The sequence below is a fragment of the Lathyrus oleraceus genome, chromosome 6 (genome assembly GCF_024323335.1).
Source record: "Lathyrus oleraceus cultivar Zhongwan6 chromosome 6, CAAS_Psat_ZW6_1.0, whole genome shotgun sequence".
NCBI lineage: Eukaryota > Viridiplantae > Streptophyta > Magnoliopsida > Fabales > Fabaceae > Lathyrus > Lathyrus oleraceus.
Genome location: NC_066584.1, coordinates 101,869,134 through 101,886,644, shown reverse-complemented (window position 1 = coordinate 101,886,644; position 17,511 = coordinate 101,869,134). Strand labels below are relative to the sequence as shown.

Here is a 17,511-nt window from a genome sequence, read left to right as displayed (position 1 = left end):
CTTTGTTCTTCCACTTGACTTTAAACATAGATGCCAACGTAGCTAGAGTATCTACTAACTGATTTGCTTCCCTAGGAATATGATGAAAATAGATTTCATCAAAGTAGGGTATCCGTTTTCTGATATGCTCTTTATAAGGTATCAATTTTCTATCCCGAGTTTTTCAATCACCTTTTACCTGACTTATTACCAGAGCTGAATCTCCGTATACCTCAAGAATCTTGATCCTGAAGTCAATGGCCGCCTCCATACCATATATACATACCTCATATTCTGCCATATTGTTGATGCAGTCAAAGTATAATCTAGAGGTAAATGGAAGGTGGAAGCCAGTTGGAGAAGTAATAACTGCGCCTATTCCATGACCACGAGCATTGGAAGCACCATCGAACACGAGCGTCCATTGTGATCCTGGTTCAGGGCCTTCCTCGGGGCCTGGAATAGTGAAATCTCTGATAAATATGATATCTTCATCTGGAAAGTCAAACCTCAACGGTTGATAACCCTCCACAGGTAAATGAGCAAGGTAGTCATACAGAACGCTCCCTTTTATTGCTTTTTGAGTCACGTACTGGATATCATATTCGGTTAACAACATTTGCCGCCGAGCAATTCTACCAGTAACAATATGCTTTTCAAATATATACTTTATCGGATCCATTTTGGATATCAATAAAATGGTATGGCAAATCGTGTATTATCTTAGGCGTCGAGCTGCCTAAGCCAAAACGCAACAAGTCTTCTCTAAAAGTGAGTATCGGGTCTCACATTCAGTGAATTTCTTACTGAGATAGTATATTGCATGTTCTTTCTTGCCTGTATCATCATGCTGACCTAAGATGCAACCCATAGATTCATTGAGTACCGTGAGGCACATAATAAGAGGCCTACCAGGAACCAGCAATATGAGGATTGGTGGTTCTTGCAAGTACTTTTTTATTTTGTCAAATTCCACTTGACAATCATCGTTCCACATAATCGATTGATTCTTCCTCAATAATTTGAATATTGGTTCACAGGTAACTGTTAAGTGTGATATGAATCTGGAAATATAATTGAGTCGACCAAGGAAACCTCAAACTTCTTTTTCTGTTCGGGGAGGTGGCATATCTTGGATGGCTCTAACTTTCTCGGGATCAACCTCAATGCCTTTCTGACTGACTATAAAGCCCAATAGCATACCAGATCCGACCCCAAAAGTGCCCTTTGCTGGATTCAAATGCAACTTGAACTTCCAGAGCCCAGTAAGCAACTTCCTCAGGTTTTCTAAATGATCAACTTCAGTTTTATATTTGGAAATCATGTTGTTCACATAAACCTCAATCTCTTCATGAATCATGTCGTGAAAGAGGGTTACCATGGCACGTTGATATGTTGCCCCTACATTCTTCAAGCCGAACGACATTACTTTGTAGCAGTAAGTTCCCCAAGGTGTGATGAAATTTGTCTTCTCCATATCATCTGGCGACATCTTTATCTGATTATATCCTGAGAAACCATCCATACAGGAAAAAATAGAAAACAGAGTTGTATTATCAACAAAAATATAAATATGAGGCAAAGGGAAATCATCCTTTGGGCTCGCTTTATTGAGGTCTCGATAATCTACACACATTCTGACTTTGCCTTCCTTCTTTGGAACTTGAATGATATTAGCAACCCACTGCGGATACTCAAAAATAGCTAAAAAGCCAACATCAAATTTCTTCTTAACCTCTTCTCTGATCTTGAGTGCCATGTCGGGTCTGGTCCTTTTGAGCTTTTGCTTGACTGGAGGATATTCAGGCTTGAGTGGCAAGTGATGTTCAACAATGTTAGTGTCTAACCCTGACATATCTTGATATGACCAAGCACAAACATCAACATATTCATATAATAACTTGACCAACTCATAATGTACATGATTGGAAAGAGATGCCCCAATCTTTACTTCTTTTTTATCAGTTTCAGAACCCAAATTAATGACATCCACTAGTTCTTTGTATGGATGAATCTCCTTTTCTTCATGCTCAAGGAGTTGTGCTAGTTCAGCCGGTAATTCATAATCTTCCTCATTGTCATCTTCAGCTTGGTTAATTGGAAATCCAGACTTACAATTGATTCTTGCCATGTTGTTATCAGTGGTTTTATTTGATCTGCATGTTATGAGCTTATTTTTAGTATGCTTTTAATAAAGTGGAAAAATAAAAAGAAACTTTTGCCATTTCATTTTTGTGAAAAAGTAAAAATAACTTAAAGAAACAGGAACACAAATTTGCATGCAAAAAGTACTTTCTTTATTTAATCACATAGTACTTTAAAACATGGGGGCCTTTATAATCTATCCTCCTGTCTCGGGCAAAGACAAGGGATTAAGAAAACAAAATGCATTACGTTTTCTCCGAATACATTATAGAAATCACGAAATTTGTCCAATTGGTGAGCTTGAACCCTAGAGGGCATCTGCGTACAAGACTGGGAGTCTCCGATTTGGTGTCACTAGATTCTCCAATGAATGCCACAATGTGATCACCTTGGAAGCCCGCGCTGTTGAATTTGACAGGGTTGAACTGTTTCTTCCTCGGACTTGCTTTGTGAGCGGATGGACGATAATCAATACCGAATTTGTCGTGCTTCTCTGACACATTGGCAACTTTACCTCAACCGGCTAATGGACCTTTCTCCAGAGTCTGCTTGGCGCTTATGACTGAAGATAGGATGGTAGCAGATGACTGCTCATGATTAGAAATAGCTGAACTAACATCTTCAAACTCTAAACAGTGGAGTAGGATTTCAAAAAACCCTTAATCTTTCTCGACATATATGAACGAAGAAATCTCACTAACCAATAAGTCTTCTTCACCACATACTATAACCAACTTGTTATCGATTAGGAATTTCAACCTTTGGTGCAGTATAGAAGTGATTGCCCCGACAACATGAATCCACGGTCTACCCAACAAACAACTGTAGGCCGAGTTGATGTCCATGACTTGAAAGTTGATAATGAATTGGTGAGGTCCAACACAAATGGGTATATATACTTCCACAATGACCTGCCTTCTAGAGCCATCAAAAGCTTGAACAATCAGTGCACTAGTCCTTATCCCGGGGCCCTTAAAGTGTAATTGACTTAATGTAGCTTTTGTAATTACATTAAGTGAGGAACCAATATCAATAAAGACTTGAGATAGAAGTGAATCTGTACACATGACTGAAACATGTAATGCTTTATTGTGAGCATTCCCCTCAGGAGGTAATTCTGCTTCATTAAATCCCAAATACCCGATGGCAGTGATATTTGCAACCACGTCATCAAATTGATCGACCGTGATATCCTGCATCACATGAGCAATATTCAGGACTTTCAACAATGCTTTATGGTGAGCCTCAAAACTCATAAGTAAGGATAATATGGATATTTTGGAAGGAGTCTGACCCAACTGATCAACATCTTGAAGTCACTCTTCTTGATCAATTTGAGGAATTCTTGGCCCTCCTCAAAAGTGATGCTCTTCTTGTGACCTTCAACTTGTTCATCTTCAACCATCGTCCCCTTACCCTTAGAAGTTTCAGATTCTACAGTTTTATCGAGAATAACCTTTGTTAATGCTGGAATAGTTGTCACGATCGGCGTGGCGGGCACAAATGCCTTTGCCTACGGAGGAGGTGTAGGAAGGACTTTCTCCTTAGGTGGGACAATTGTGGGTGATAGAGACACCCTAGGAGTGTATTTTGGAGAGAATACACGGCCACTACGAGTCATTCCTCCCACTCTAATTATATTAACAATTTTAGTGTCAGGGATTTTAGTTTCCTTTTCACCCACGTACACAGTTGTTTCATACCTCCAAGGCACCGCCTTGGTATTTTGATACGGGAACGAACCAGGAACACGAATATGGATCGGCTGAATCCTCTTGGGAGGAGCTTCGATCTTCTTCTTCCTATACACAATGGTTATAGGCTTAATCACTACAATCTCTTTAGCTGCCTTGGATCTAGAAAATTGTATCAGCCCTTGATTCATCAACTCTTGCACACATCCCTTCAAGTCGCCACAACTATCAGGATCAAATTTACACATAACACAATCTTCATGAATACCAACCTGAAACCCAAATTGTTCAAGCTTTTTCAACTCTAACAACATCGAAGTCTTCACCTCATTAGCCCTTTTCACAGATTTTGTGGCCTCTTCTTCAATGACAACACTGACTGTTGAACCACCATGATTAGGAAGAGGGTTTGTTTTCACATTAGGCTTTTCTTCTAAGAAAGACAAGACCTTCTGGTTAATCAACTCTTGGATTTTATTTTTAAGAGTCCAACAGTCTTCTGTAGAGTGTCCTATATACCCGGCGTGGAAGGTGCACGAGGCATTAGGATTGTGCTTAGGATGATATAGAGGCATAGCCTGAGGAAGTTCCTTTGGTATGAGGGGGCCCACGTGTATCAGATATGGTACCAATTCATCATATGGTACCCGTATCTTATCAATGTGAGGATGTTTTCCATAGTTGTTCCTGTTGTTCTAGACCTAGCCTTGACCCCTATACTCACGAGTGTTCTATTGATTCTGAGCATTCTGAGAAGGTGTTGGTTGTTGATTGCAATTTTGTGGTTGATACTGACGCGGAGGTTGTTGATACTGAGCAGCGGCAACATACAGATACGGATAAGACGACATGAGAGCCATAAGAAATTGATACCGGGGGTGGACACTTACTGTTACAACACGTGTCTCCCCTTCTTTCTTTTTCGTGAAGCCCCTATACGACTTCTTATTCGCTGTCTGATGAGCGACGATACCTGCAATATTTCCCGACTTAACCCCATTTTCAACACGTTCACCGGTCCACGTAACTATGTTGCTTTGGAAGCTTACCCTATTTGGGTGGGGAAGAGAGCTTTGGAGCTCAAGATGCCGTATGCTTGTAAGAGACATATGTCTATGGTTGTGGTTGAGCCATCGACTCTCTCTAACCAAGATGTAGAGGAGGTGGAAGATGCACTTGCCAAGATGAAGCAAGAGAGAGAGACTTGTGGGAAGAATGGTTCCATGCTTTGAGCCAAAAGCACGAGGAGTTGCAGCTTGAGTCAAAAGACAAAGATGCGCTTAATGAGATTCTTGAGGATCATGCAGTGAAGAGACAAAGAGAGCCATAAGGTTTATTTTCCTCTAGTATGCCTCGGCCTTCCGGTGCTTGGAAGAAGATTATTGATCAGCTTGTCCTTGAGAAGACTCAGATGAAGACATCTTTTGAGTCAGATATTTGACGCATCTGAAGGAATTATGCTCCCATATCTAGATCATCTGATGCAGTTGCTAGGGATCCTTAGGATGATAGTTTCCTTTTCTCTTGTATTTATATTTTTTGGTTTCTGAAATTGTACTCAGTGTAATCCTTCCAAGTTTATGAATAAAAAGAGATTTTTATGTTTAATTGAATTGTTATTATTATTGTTATTACTAATTGAAAATATTTGCAAATGAGACTTCATATGTTCCTTGAAATTAAAAACAATCAAAAACATTGCATCTCATGCATCATTTACATAACATGTTTCTTCCACCAGGTGTCTTATCAGTTACTCTTCTACGTATTAGCCAAGTTGACTCATCACTATAACACCCGAGCTAATCGACTTAAGAGATGGAGCACCTTGAACAAGAGAACCGGGATCTGAAGGATGATATTGCCAGACTCACAACCTTGATGGAGTCTGTGATAGCTGCTCAAAACCAACCGTATCCACCTCCCGCGACTGTCATCTCAGAGATTACTTCATCATTTGTACCCATCATTGTTATCCAGTCTGTTCCTACCATTCCTGTTGGGTTCCCGTGGGGAATGCCACCAAATTTTGTGCCTGAAGGGTATGCACCAACATTTACTTATGTGTCGGCATCTAGCCTGGTCCTGTCAATGCCTCCTCCTATTGTTCATACTCTAACTCGTGTCGAGGATACCATTTACCAGTCTGAGTCGTCTGAAGGTCCATATGTTTATGAGAAGATGGATGATATGAAGGACCAGTTTCTTGAGTTGCGCAAGGAATTGAAGACCCTAAGAGGAAATGATTTATTTGGTAAGAGTGTTGTTGAGCTGTGTTTAGTTCCCAATGTCAAGATTCTGGTGAAGTTCAAGGTCCTAGACTTTGAAAAATACAAGGGAAATACTTGTCCGTTAAGGTCATCTTATCATGTATGCTAGAAATATGTCTACTCAAACTGACAACGGTCAGTTGCTTATTCACTACTTCCATGATAGCCTGACTGGAGCTGCCCTAAGATGGTACATAGGCCTGGACAGTGACAGTGTCCGTACTTTTAACGACTTGGGCGAGGCATTTGTCAAACAATATAAGTACAATGTTGATATGGCGTCGGATAGAGATCAATTGAGGTCGATGTCTCAGAAAGACAAAGAGACATTCAAAGAATATGCTCAAAGATGGAGGGAGTTGGCTGCTCAGATTAGTCCACCTTTGGAAGAAAAAGAAATGACTAAGATTTTCTTGAAGACGCTGAGTTCATTTTACTATGAACGTATGATTGCAAGTTCCCCTAATGATTTCACCGAGATGGTGAACATGGGGATGAGATTGGAAGAAAGAGTCTGAGAGGGGCGATTATCCAAAGATGAAGCGTTAACAAGTAAGAAGTACGGTGGGAGCTTCTCCAAAAAGAAAGAAGGAGAAACTAAAACAGTATCAGCAGGGAGGTAGAGGAGGCCTCATGTGAGGAAGAATTCCTAGTTCCATCAACATCAACATCAAGTATCATCCGTGATTCCAGTCTTTACCAATAATTCAACCAATCAATCAGTTCCTATTTAACAACAACATCAACTGCAACAACGTACCACTACAACAACAACAATCATCATCAAAACTATGAGAGGAAGAATGTCTCTTTTGACTTTATTCCTATGACGTATGCAGTGTTGTACCCGTCCTTGGTAGTCAAGAATCTTATCCAACCAAGGAACCCTCCTCAAATTCCTGAGCCACTGCCATGGTGGTTCAAACCAGACTTACATTGTGTTGTTCACCAGGGAGCCACTGGTCATGATATTGAGAAATTTTATCCTCTGAAGTACGAAGTTCAAAAGCTGGTCAAGAGTGGTATGGTGTCCTTCGAGGACAAAGCGCTGAATGTTAAAGCCAACCTGTTGCCTGCTCATGGCAACGCTTCTGTGAACATGGTAGACAGCTATCCTGGGAATTTCAGGGTATTTGATGTGCTCCATATCTGTAGGTCCATGGTGGATATTCACAAAGACTTATGCCTGGTAAGCCATTGTGAACATGACCATGATGGTTGTGTCATTTGTAGCGTTAACCCTCGTGGTTGTGTAATTGTTAAAAGAGATATTCAAAGGTTGATGGATGAAAATGTTATTCAGGTTCAACAGTCAAGATATATGAGAGATGATGTGAACGTCATTGTGCCGGTATTCAAAACCCCTGAGCGGGTTGTTATTCAATTTAATAGTAGCAGCAAGAAAGAAAACAGATCGGTATCGCCAATGATGATGAGTGCTCCAACATGTCAGTCTTGTGAATCCATCAAGTTGAAGGCTAATGATGATAATGAGGTTTTGTGTATGATTAAGAGAAGTGAATTCAACATTGTAGAGCAGTTGCTTCAAACGACGTCAAAAAACTTCGTGTTGTCATTACTAATGAATTCTGAGGCACACAGGGAAGCCTTATAGAAGGGATTGGAACAAGCTTATGTGGAATACGATGTTACTGTGGACCAGTTTGACAAGTTATCATATTGTAATTTTCTAATGCAATTTGAAAAGTTATATATTTGGTAAAGGATTGGAAAAACACTCAAACCACATAAGATATGATAAACTCATCTTTTAAACAAACATTAACAACATCATTCATCAACAACAAACCTTAAACAATATAAAAGATACAACAAACATATCAACTCATATAATGTTTCAGAAACGCGCATGTCCCATAATCGCATCCATAATGAAATGAGGATGAAGTTGAAGTGATAGTTGCAAACGTATGTTAATTTTGAATGGATGTCATTCTAGGTCTTTCACACAAGTTTACCGCGCTCACTTTAGCTTCATCCTCGCTATTGAAACAGGCATCCCTACAAGTCAAAACAAGCAAAAAATTTAAACATTATGAAACAAGTTATTGAAACATAAGCAATAATACATCAACATAAGTAGATTTTGAAACAAAAAAAAACATTAACAACAGCATAAACAATATACAACAATATTTATCAACAACAACATCAACAACAAACAATAACATTTATGAAATAAGTTATTGAAACATAAGAAGATTTTAAAACAAAACAACTTCAACAATAACATCAACAACATACAACAACATTTATCAACAACATACATACCTTTATCAATATACATAATAATAACATCAACATAAACTAGCATATGACATTGTAATCCAACAAAAATTTATAAACATACATAACAATAACAACAACATATGCGAAGAAGAGAAAAGGAAAAAGATTTGTCAACAGTAATAAGCAACAAAAAAAAATGTGAAATTGAAGTAATAATATGAAAATCATGTCAACAAACGATTATCTACATTTATCAACAACAACAACAACAATATACAAAAAAATCATGTGAAACATAACAACAACATACATGAAAATAAGAGAATAAGGAATAAGAAGAATACATATATGGATGAATAACAAGATTGAGTTAATAATGTAGAATAGGAAAGTTAATAAAGAATAAGAGAGAGAGAGAGAGAGAGTATTTGTGATATATTGTGTCAATATTGCTAATATGCATTTTTCAAAACACTAAGGGCTCTTCAAGCTCAAAGAATTTTGATATAAAATTCTTATTTGTCAAAGAGAACATATTTGAATTTCATACTCAAATTCAATATATTTCTATAAAGAAAAGAACGTGTTGGCGGATCCACTAACCAAGGGCTTAACTATTGTAACTATTCAGAGGCATGTTATCAATATGGATCTAATTAAATCATTTGATATTTTGAATAAGGAGAGTTTGAATTATAATATTTAATTTCTTAATTATTATTCCTATTTTTATGAGATGTGCACGAGATAACGTCAATTTTGTAATCATATCTCTTACAACATTTTAAATATTTAGGCCATTCTTGGTTTATATACTTTTTATTTAAACTATACTAATCCATATCCATTTTGATGATGTGAAATATATGTAATTAGCAAGTATGATTTGTTTCTTTATGGGGTACAATTTTTGAGTTGTTAAATCTTACATTTCTTAAATTGTTTTTCTTGTGTTTTCATGATTAACTAAAGTCATTCAAGTGAAAAAAAAAAGTATTGGATTTTATCATGGATTAATTTAATTAATTAATTAATTAAAATAAATATTAAATTAATTATTTAATTAATTATTATACTTTATTTAAATAAAAATATTAGATTAAATTATATTGTTGAATTAGGGGTGTTCGTGATTCATGAATTGTACTAAACCAAACCAAATTAATGGTTTGATTAAATTTTTGATAACCACTTCAATAAAATTGTTGTTAATTACTAAAGCAATTTCAATTCAATTTAAACTAATTTATAATCGGTTTGTATTTTTAAATTAGTTTATAATCAATTTGTTTATAAACCACTTTTATATTTTAAACTTTTTAGGACCAATTTTTTAAAATATTTTCTATTCAAAAAAAATTATTAAAAAAAACATTTTTCTATTTTTAGAGAAAAAACATTGTTTTAAAATTTTCAGTTTTTTTAATTTTCAGAAAAATAATATATATTTTTGGAGAAAAAAAATTTGCTTTAAAATTTTCCAAAAAAAAACATTTATTTTTGGAAACAAAATAAATTAACTTTCACAAAAAATTAATAATTTTGAATTTTTAAAACAGTTAGTTAAACAAGTTAAATTTAATTAGCTTAGTAGTTTTATAATATATGATTCAATTTATTAACCATTTAAATTTAAATAGTTCAGATTTTTTTTCAATGCAATTCAGATAAATTATATGGTTTTATTAGCCATATATTTGCAATTCAATATGTTGGATAGCTGGTGGTATATTAGACTGTTAAAAGTTCTTTACCTTTATTTAATGGTTATATATTTTAATTAATATTAATATACTTCTCATTTTTAGATCTGAATTAATGAAGCTAACAGTAATATAAAGTACACGATTTATTGTTATTTAGTTGAATATGTCACATAATGTGTCTACATGAATTTTGTAAAGGAAATTTTTAATGCATTTTATGGATTACTTATACATCATAAGAAAATACTAAAATGTTTTAAAATTTCGGAGATGCATCTTCGTATGCATCAAATTCTGATTGAATATTAAAATATTTCGGAGATGCATCTCCGTTTATTTTACGGAGTTATATCTCTGTAACGTATCAGAACAGAATGTTTCATGTTATGTTTTGTTTACGTGTATTTATATGAAGATTTATAAGTGTAATGTACCATATTATGTGACGAGATTTAAACCATACAATCGATATATAAAAAAATGACGTTCATAAATTCAAATGGTTCAAAAATGTCATATATAAATAAAAGACCAATAAATGTCAAAAAAAAGTCGAGAACAACGATAAAGTAGCATGATGTCAAAATAAAATAGAATTCGTAGTACTACTACTATATACAAATGCATTATTGTGTATGTCGAACTACATCTCATCTGCCTCTTCGGCCTCCTCGACCATCAATCCCCCCCCCCCCCCCCCCCCGCCCTCTGGCATTGTCTCTGATACATCAACGCCCCTCGTGCCTCTGTCATGATGGCATCTAAGACCTGTCTCATATCAGACCCATCGGAGAAGATACATCTGTCAATGTCTGCCTATGCAATCTCCACAATGTGACGATATTTATGCAAGACACCCTCAGCATGATCTAATTGTGTCTGCTCCACCTCTAATATCTCCCAATGAGATGACATCGGTGGGTCTCCCGGAGTAGCATGCACCATGTAGGATGTGACACCCTGAAGAGCTGTTTGATGTATCAGTCCACATAGCTCCAGTAGCTCGGGGCTATAGTACTATGTGTCTCTTTCGGTACCAGATGACTCTCATAATCATCAAACATGTCATCCATCTGTCTATGTGTCAAAGCAAGAGAAGCAAAGACAACAAGGTGTCTAGGAATGGTCTAAGTGTAGTCGAACTACCGCAGGAGGCGCTCGGGCAGATGAGGAGCAGTGAGACGTGATCCGCGTGTCAACCATCCAAAATATAGTATTATCTCGTCAAATTGTCGCGTTTCACGGTGATCGACATGGCCGTTGAGGTGCGTGTCCTCGATAAACAAATGGTTAAGATACACTTTAAACGACTCAATCACCTGGTTTCCTCTTAACGAGGCAAATGCAGTAGCACGCGACATATCTTAAGAGTAAGTCGGTACACTCGCTCAGTTGGAGATGCATGGGAAGTGCTTGAGGATCCAAGCCTGAGAAGTATGGATTCGTTCAAAATCCTGGAAGTATCGTAGGTATATGACATATGTATAAGTCTCACTCTTGTCCACAAAAATCGCAGTGCCAACCAAATATAACAAACATGCTCTCATAACATGCGCTTTGTGGAGCCCTGTCTACTCCTCACCCGTAGTTTGATATGCTCTCTAGAGCTCCCTTGTATATACCTTTTCAGATATTTAAATCTAGCATGAGCCCATATGGTCCTCTCCAACTCCGCATTCGCCTCCCTTGGGTCAGCCCCAAGATAGTCTACCATCATCTTGAGTGCCTCGTCTTTGGTAATCCTTTCATGATCTAGAAGTCTCCTCTTAATCGGAAGATGTAGCAAACATGAAATATCGTCGAGTGTAATAGATATCTCACCGAGCAGAAGATGAAATGGTGAGGTCTCGAGTGATATCTCTCCACGAATGCATTAATAGTTATGTGGTTAACTGTAATATAACAGGTCATGCACAAGTTCATTAGGCCACATAAGGACAAAGCAAACTGAAACCAATCCTCATTCGGATGAGGCAAGCTAGTAATCTTTCACATATGGTTAATAAACTTCAGCGGAACATGGTCCTGAAAAAAATAAAAATCAATGTCACAAACTTGTCAATTAAAATAGACGTAAATTAAAAAGAATGAATCTAACTAATCCTACCTCTTCGTCCCAGATATGTTTGGCAGTATGGTCTGGATATAGAGGCAGTAGTGATAAATCTAAGCCTCCTCCAAATGCCTTTGGCTCAGCATCCGTAGTTGCCTCACCCTCCGGAGGTGGCACTGGTTCAACAGCAATAACAGTAGGAGGTGGTAGTGGTGCCTTCGGTACCACTGGCAACTCGGGTACCTCAAGCGCCTGAATAGGTGAAACCTGACGCCTGCGGGAGGATGTATCTTACGGGAAAAAGAAGATGGGGAAGCATGAGGAAAAGCACGAGCCCTAGAAGTACATGGATCTGCATGGCCAGATGGACCAGGAGCCTCCTAAACATGTTAAACTCTTCTCCTACCGCACTGATGCGTGTTGTGCAACCCTCACGTGCCTCGGTATATCGTGTTTATCAGTCATTATGTCTATAAATGAAAGTAAAATAGACAATTAGTGCAAGAAAACAACACCACAAGCAAGAAAATTGGAAAAAAAGTTGAGAAAAATCTGGAGACGCATCTCCCGTTGTTGGGAAACTTAAACGTTGAAAAATTCTGGAGATGCATCTTCAAAAAAATTTGCAACACAGCAGCTACGTCAATGGCAGCAATGCAGACATGGAAACCAAAAAAATATTGCATTGATCATCATTTTCAGCCAATATCATGTTTTATATTATGTCTAAATTATCAATCATCCAAATTTTACTCATTTCCTAACTTAATCGTCAATTTCTACTCATTTACACAAAAATTCAAACTATACAAAACATCAAAAAACTTACAATTTTTCACTTTGTTTAAGTGTTATAATGTTTCTGATGTTGATTGAAGTTTCTCTAACCTTGGTTGTTTGAATTTGTACTTGGTGATGGAAAAAAATTAAGAGAATTTGAAGAGGTTTTAAGAAATATGAGAAATAAAAAAGGAGAAGGTTCTGGTGTGATTTAAGCTCCAAAACGTTTCGAAGATACATCTCCGACATATGTTTGAAGATGCATCTCCGGGATATTTTAATGTTAACTTAAACTTAAGTACATCCAAAAAAGAATCTTTGGAATCTTAAAACATTTAAATATTTTCGCGTGGTGGTTAGTAAACATATAAGATACATTAAGAAATGTCCTTTCTGAGTTTGTGTCCCCTATGTATGGATGAAAATGTTTCATTAACACCTACCACAAAATCATTCATACAATCGTTTGGAATTATTCTACAATGTTGTTCCAAATACCTTGGTTTAGAAACCCCTAAATCCAACCCTTTAAATAAATCCTTAGTGGTCATCTATCACTACACACATTCAATTTTTGTCATGAATGTTTGCAGCAACACCCAACGCTTTAATCACTAACACATAATCACCAAATCATACATAACCGCATCTACACCAAAATATCATAATTCAATCCATATAACTAAGTACCATCATCAACTAGATATTGGACTATCACAATTTACACATTGACACAACACTATAAATAATGTTCACAGTACATTATTTATAAGACATTGTTCACAATTCATAAGGTTGCACATAATCACACAGCACATTTTCAAATATCATTTTTAACCAACTAAATTCACTAACGATGATCTATAATTTTGCCAACCGAAAAAATCATTTTTAACCAATTAAAGTCACTAATATGATTTATAATTTAGCCAATCTTGAACAAGAAGGAAATTTATACAATCCAAGTTTTCCCATTCATTATTATACACAACTCAAGTGAATCATATCACCGTCACCTTAGGTTAGAGTTGTAGTTCTAAGTGGGTTTCTTATTACAAAAATTAGGTCTCAACAAAATGAATAATGGAATTCTACAAATTGATCTAAAGAATTATTCTAAAATCCAATACAATGTCCGAATTTATTTGATAACAAGAACAATTGTACTTAAGTGCTGAATTTCTCTCCTGTTCTAGAGGTGAATTTCTCTCCTATTCATTATGGGCTGCCAACTCTTCTTTCCTAATCCAATGGTTTGATTAACCCATAAAAAAGTACTAAAGAGGCCAAAGAGAAAACTCAAATTAACAGTTGATATCGTTGCAGAACGGAAAAGAGAGAAAATGATTATGATTAAATACAGTAAGCATTTCTTATAGTAAAATGTAAATTTTAAGATTTAAAAAATAACAGGCAAGCTTTTGCCCCTCTTTTTGTAAGACCTACCCATACACACACAATTGACTAATACTAGTACAAGTCAAAATACATTCTGATGAAAGATAAACAAAATTTCATCCATATATAAAGTTCCAAAACCCCAGAGTAGTTTAGATGGCTGTCAATTAGGGGAGCATCAAACACAAGAAAATAAAATGTTGGAAAACTTTGAATATGGCAGTTGCAGCATAATAACCATCTGGTATTTAACTATTCCACAGTTGAGACAAAACAATACATAAACATGCTAGCAGTTACCAACTGATTTTGCTACTCCAGTTGAAACAAGCAAGTAGCACAGGACAATCGAGAGCTACATTAGAATGATGTGGTTGTTCACAATGGTTCAAAAAAATATGGCTAAGTGGGTAAAATCCAGATGCAGGGGAGAGTAACAAGGCAAGAAAAAATCTTTAATTCAGAAGAAAAACATTAAAACATTAAAGCTGTGCTATTCCTTACAATATCATAAATATGCTGAAGTCAACAACAGAATTATCCTTAAACGGCAACACCCAAAAACAGAAGACATAGTTTAAGTCTAGAGAACAAAATTTAACAAGAAAATAAAACTGAATTTCACTGTGAGACACCCAACCACTTGGAAAAGTTATCAAATTCTGTGTAATCAGAATCTGATACCATAGTATTATACCAAGCTTTTCCTGCGGCCTTGATTGCAGAAGCTTCTTCCTGGAATGAACAATGAAAATCATTAATATTAATACTGAACAAAGATATTCAAAGGCAAAATTTACAAAAAGATATTCTAAGACAAGATAAGAAACAGGAAGAAGACATGGAATGCTCAAATAAAGAGTTTACATTCTCTACAACATATATAAATACAACTTCATCCATCCTTCATAGACAGTAAAATATATAGTTTACAGTTAAAATACAGGAATCAAATTCTAATTACTATCTGCATTTCAAAGTTATCAAAGCACAATTGACTATATATATCTACAACCCTGACATAGAATGAATCAAAATTTGATCTTGATAAGTATTTCTCTTTAACAAAAAGACAAATTAAACACATCTCTATCAAGAACCAAATCAGTCTAAGTTAAACAACAAATAATCAGACAATTGGAAGTACATGAATCTAAACATAAGAGTACAGCGTCTCACAAAACATGGCTAAGCAATTAAATTTAAAAGAATTCAACAAATAGGACAAGTCATTAAAATTTGGCAATTCACAGTTCAAATAAGTAAATTTTCAATTTGATCCAGAAATTTGAAATAGTAGTACTGGATCATTTCAGTGCTATACATTAGCAATATAATAAAAGTGAACCAAACAATTAGAAAATATTAGTCACATTTGTTCTTCCAGAATTTATGGACTAGGGAAAACACATAATTCGGAAATGATAAATGGGTGCATTAGATTAAAGAGCAAAACAGTACAACTAACATAATTACAATTTTCCAATTATAGAGATTATTTAATAATGACATCAATTTACAGACTATGGCGTAACATGCAAACAATTCCTGGACCATATTGAACATTTAACCAAGATATATCAACCTACAAATCTACTAAATATGAATAATGATCAGCTATTTAGTATAATTATAATAATAGACAATCTAAAGTATACTACTATACTATGCAAATGAAAAAAATTGATACTGAAATTAAATTCAATACTGTTACACAAAATTAATATTAACAGCTTAAGAGTGAATTTACCTTAGTGATATTCTTCCTTTTCTTATCAAGCTTCTCCTTCTTAGCCTTAACCCTCTCAGCTTCAGCAAGCAAAGCCATCCTCTTAGCAGTCTTAGCATAAGGATTAAGCCTGAGCATAACATTAAGATTCTTCAATGGATTCTTCTTCAAAGTAGCCCGTTTCACGTCCTTCTTCACAGGTCTAACAACAGACTGAACCTCATCAGAATTAATAATCCTGGTAAGATCAGAGTTAGTCATCTTCGCCCTAGGTAGTACATAACCCTTTTTCTTCTCAGAAGGCTTATCAAAAGACCCATAAATTGAATCCAGTTTCTCAAAAGCAGTCTTAGTCCAGATCACAAATCTCCCTAAGTGACCACCAGGTGCAAGCTTCAAGAGATTCAACCTCTCCACATTGGTGATCTCAACACCAGGAATGTTACGGAAAGCTTTAACAGCCTTAGCACCTTCAGTTCCGTAAACAATGAGTGGACCCTTACGAGAGATATAGCGACGGTTACGCATCTTACCTTTTCCTGGACGGATTCCATGGCTGTTCTTTGCTTTCTCGGCGTCAGGGAAAGCTCCGATGTGTTTCAGAAGCTTGATCGCTTCCTTAGTCTTCTCGACTCCCTCAGCGGAATCACCGACGACGAGAGGAAACTCCGGGACAGACTCGATCCGGTGGCCACGAGCAAGAACAAGGGAAGGCACTGCGGATGCAGCGATGGCTGAGACAACAGCGTAACGTTTCTGGTTTACATTGACCTTTCGGTGCCATTTGCGCCAGATCCTGGTAGGAGCGAACATGCGACCACCACGACACATGTTACCGAAAGCAGCCTGACCGGCACGGTGAGTACCACCACCAGCGACACGAGGGATACGGGAGACAGCACGACCGGTTCCCCATGACTCAGCAGATGTTTGGTGACCGGCTTTGCGGCTGACGGCGTAAGGCTGACGGCTGTTTTTGGAGATGTTGGAGTGAACGAAGTTGACTATGTCAGGGCGGATGGATGCGCGCATGACATCGGGGATGGGAAGAGTGACGGCGGAATCGGTGGCGGCATCGCCTTCGAGGGAATGGACAGTGACAAGGGGACGAGCTGCGGCGGCCATTGGGTGGTTGGAGTTTGCACCGGAAATGGAGGCTCGAATTAGGGTTTTTGAGTTACTGAGTATTTCAGAGTATTTATATTACAATTTTAGGGCTTTGGACACTTGTTCTGTTACTCATTGTGTTTTGGGCTAGTTTTTTTAATTTCAATTTGGGCTTAAAATTTTGTGAAAAACATGTTGAACAAGTCGAAAAAATATTATTTTCTTCTTAAAGAAAAAATAGAAATACATTATCTCTGTGTTGAATCATTAATCTAAATTATTCAAAATTGATTTAATGAAGTATGTAATTTGAATTGTCTGTTTGAGAAACAGTGGTCGAAATCAATGTGGATTTTTATTGGTTCTATATAGGGGCAGTTTGTTTAAAATAATTCTTTTA

The 17,511-nt window shown here is 36.5% G+C and overlaps 2 protein-coding genes across 2 annotated transcripts; both read right to left on the bottom strand.

Annotated features, from left to right (window-relative positions):
• Positions 1-163: 163 nt before the first annotated feature.
• On the bottom strand, positions 164-661 carry LOC127094221 (uncharacterized). Its single transcript, XM_051033080.1, has one exon. The coding sequence runs from the start codon at positions 659-661 to the stop codon at positions 164-166; it is 498 nt and encodes a 165-aa protein (XP_050889037.1).
• Positions 662-14,709: 14,048 nt separating this feature from the next.
• LOC127097948 (60S ribosomal protein L4) lies at positions 14,710-17,253 on the bottom strand. The gene is made up of 2 exons (XM_051036446.1): positions 16,026-17,253; positions 14,710-15,010 (listed from the first exon to the last, which is right to left on the bottom strand). The coding sequence occupies exons 1-2, from the start codon at positions 17,127-17,129 to the stop codon at positions 14,897-14,899; spliced, it is 1,218 nt and encodes a 405-aa protein (XP_050892403.1). The 5' UTR covers positions 17,130-17,253; the 3' UTR covers positions 14,710-14,896.
• Between the last annotated feature and the right edge of the window lie 258 nt (positions 17,254-17,511).

Bases quoted from the DNA above. Each gene is read 5' to 3' on its own strand.
- LOC127097948 (XM_051036446.1), bottom strand. From the start codon at position 17,129: ATGGCCGCCGCAGCTCGTCCCCTTGTCACTGTCCATTCCCTCGAAGGC. The intron at 15,011-16,025 runs GTAAATTCACTC...TGTTCATTCCAG, and splicing joins AAAGGAAGAATATCACTAAG to GAAGAAGCTTCTGCAATCAA.
- LOC127094221 (XM_051033080.1), bottom strand. From the start codon at position 661: ATGGATCCGATAAAGTATATATTTGAAAAGCATATTGTTACTGGTAGA.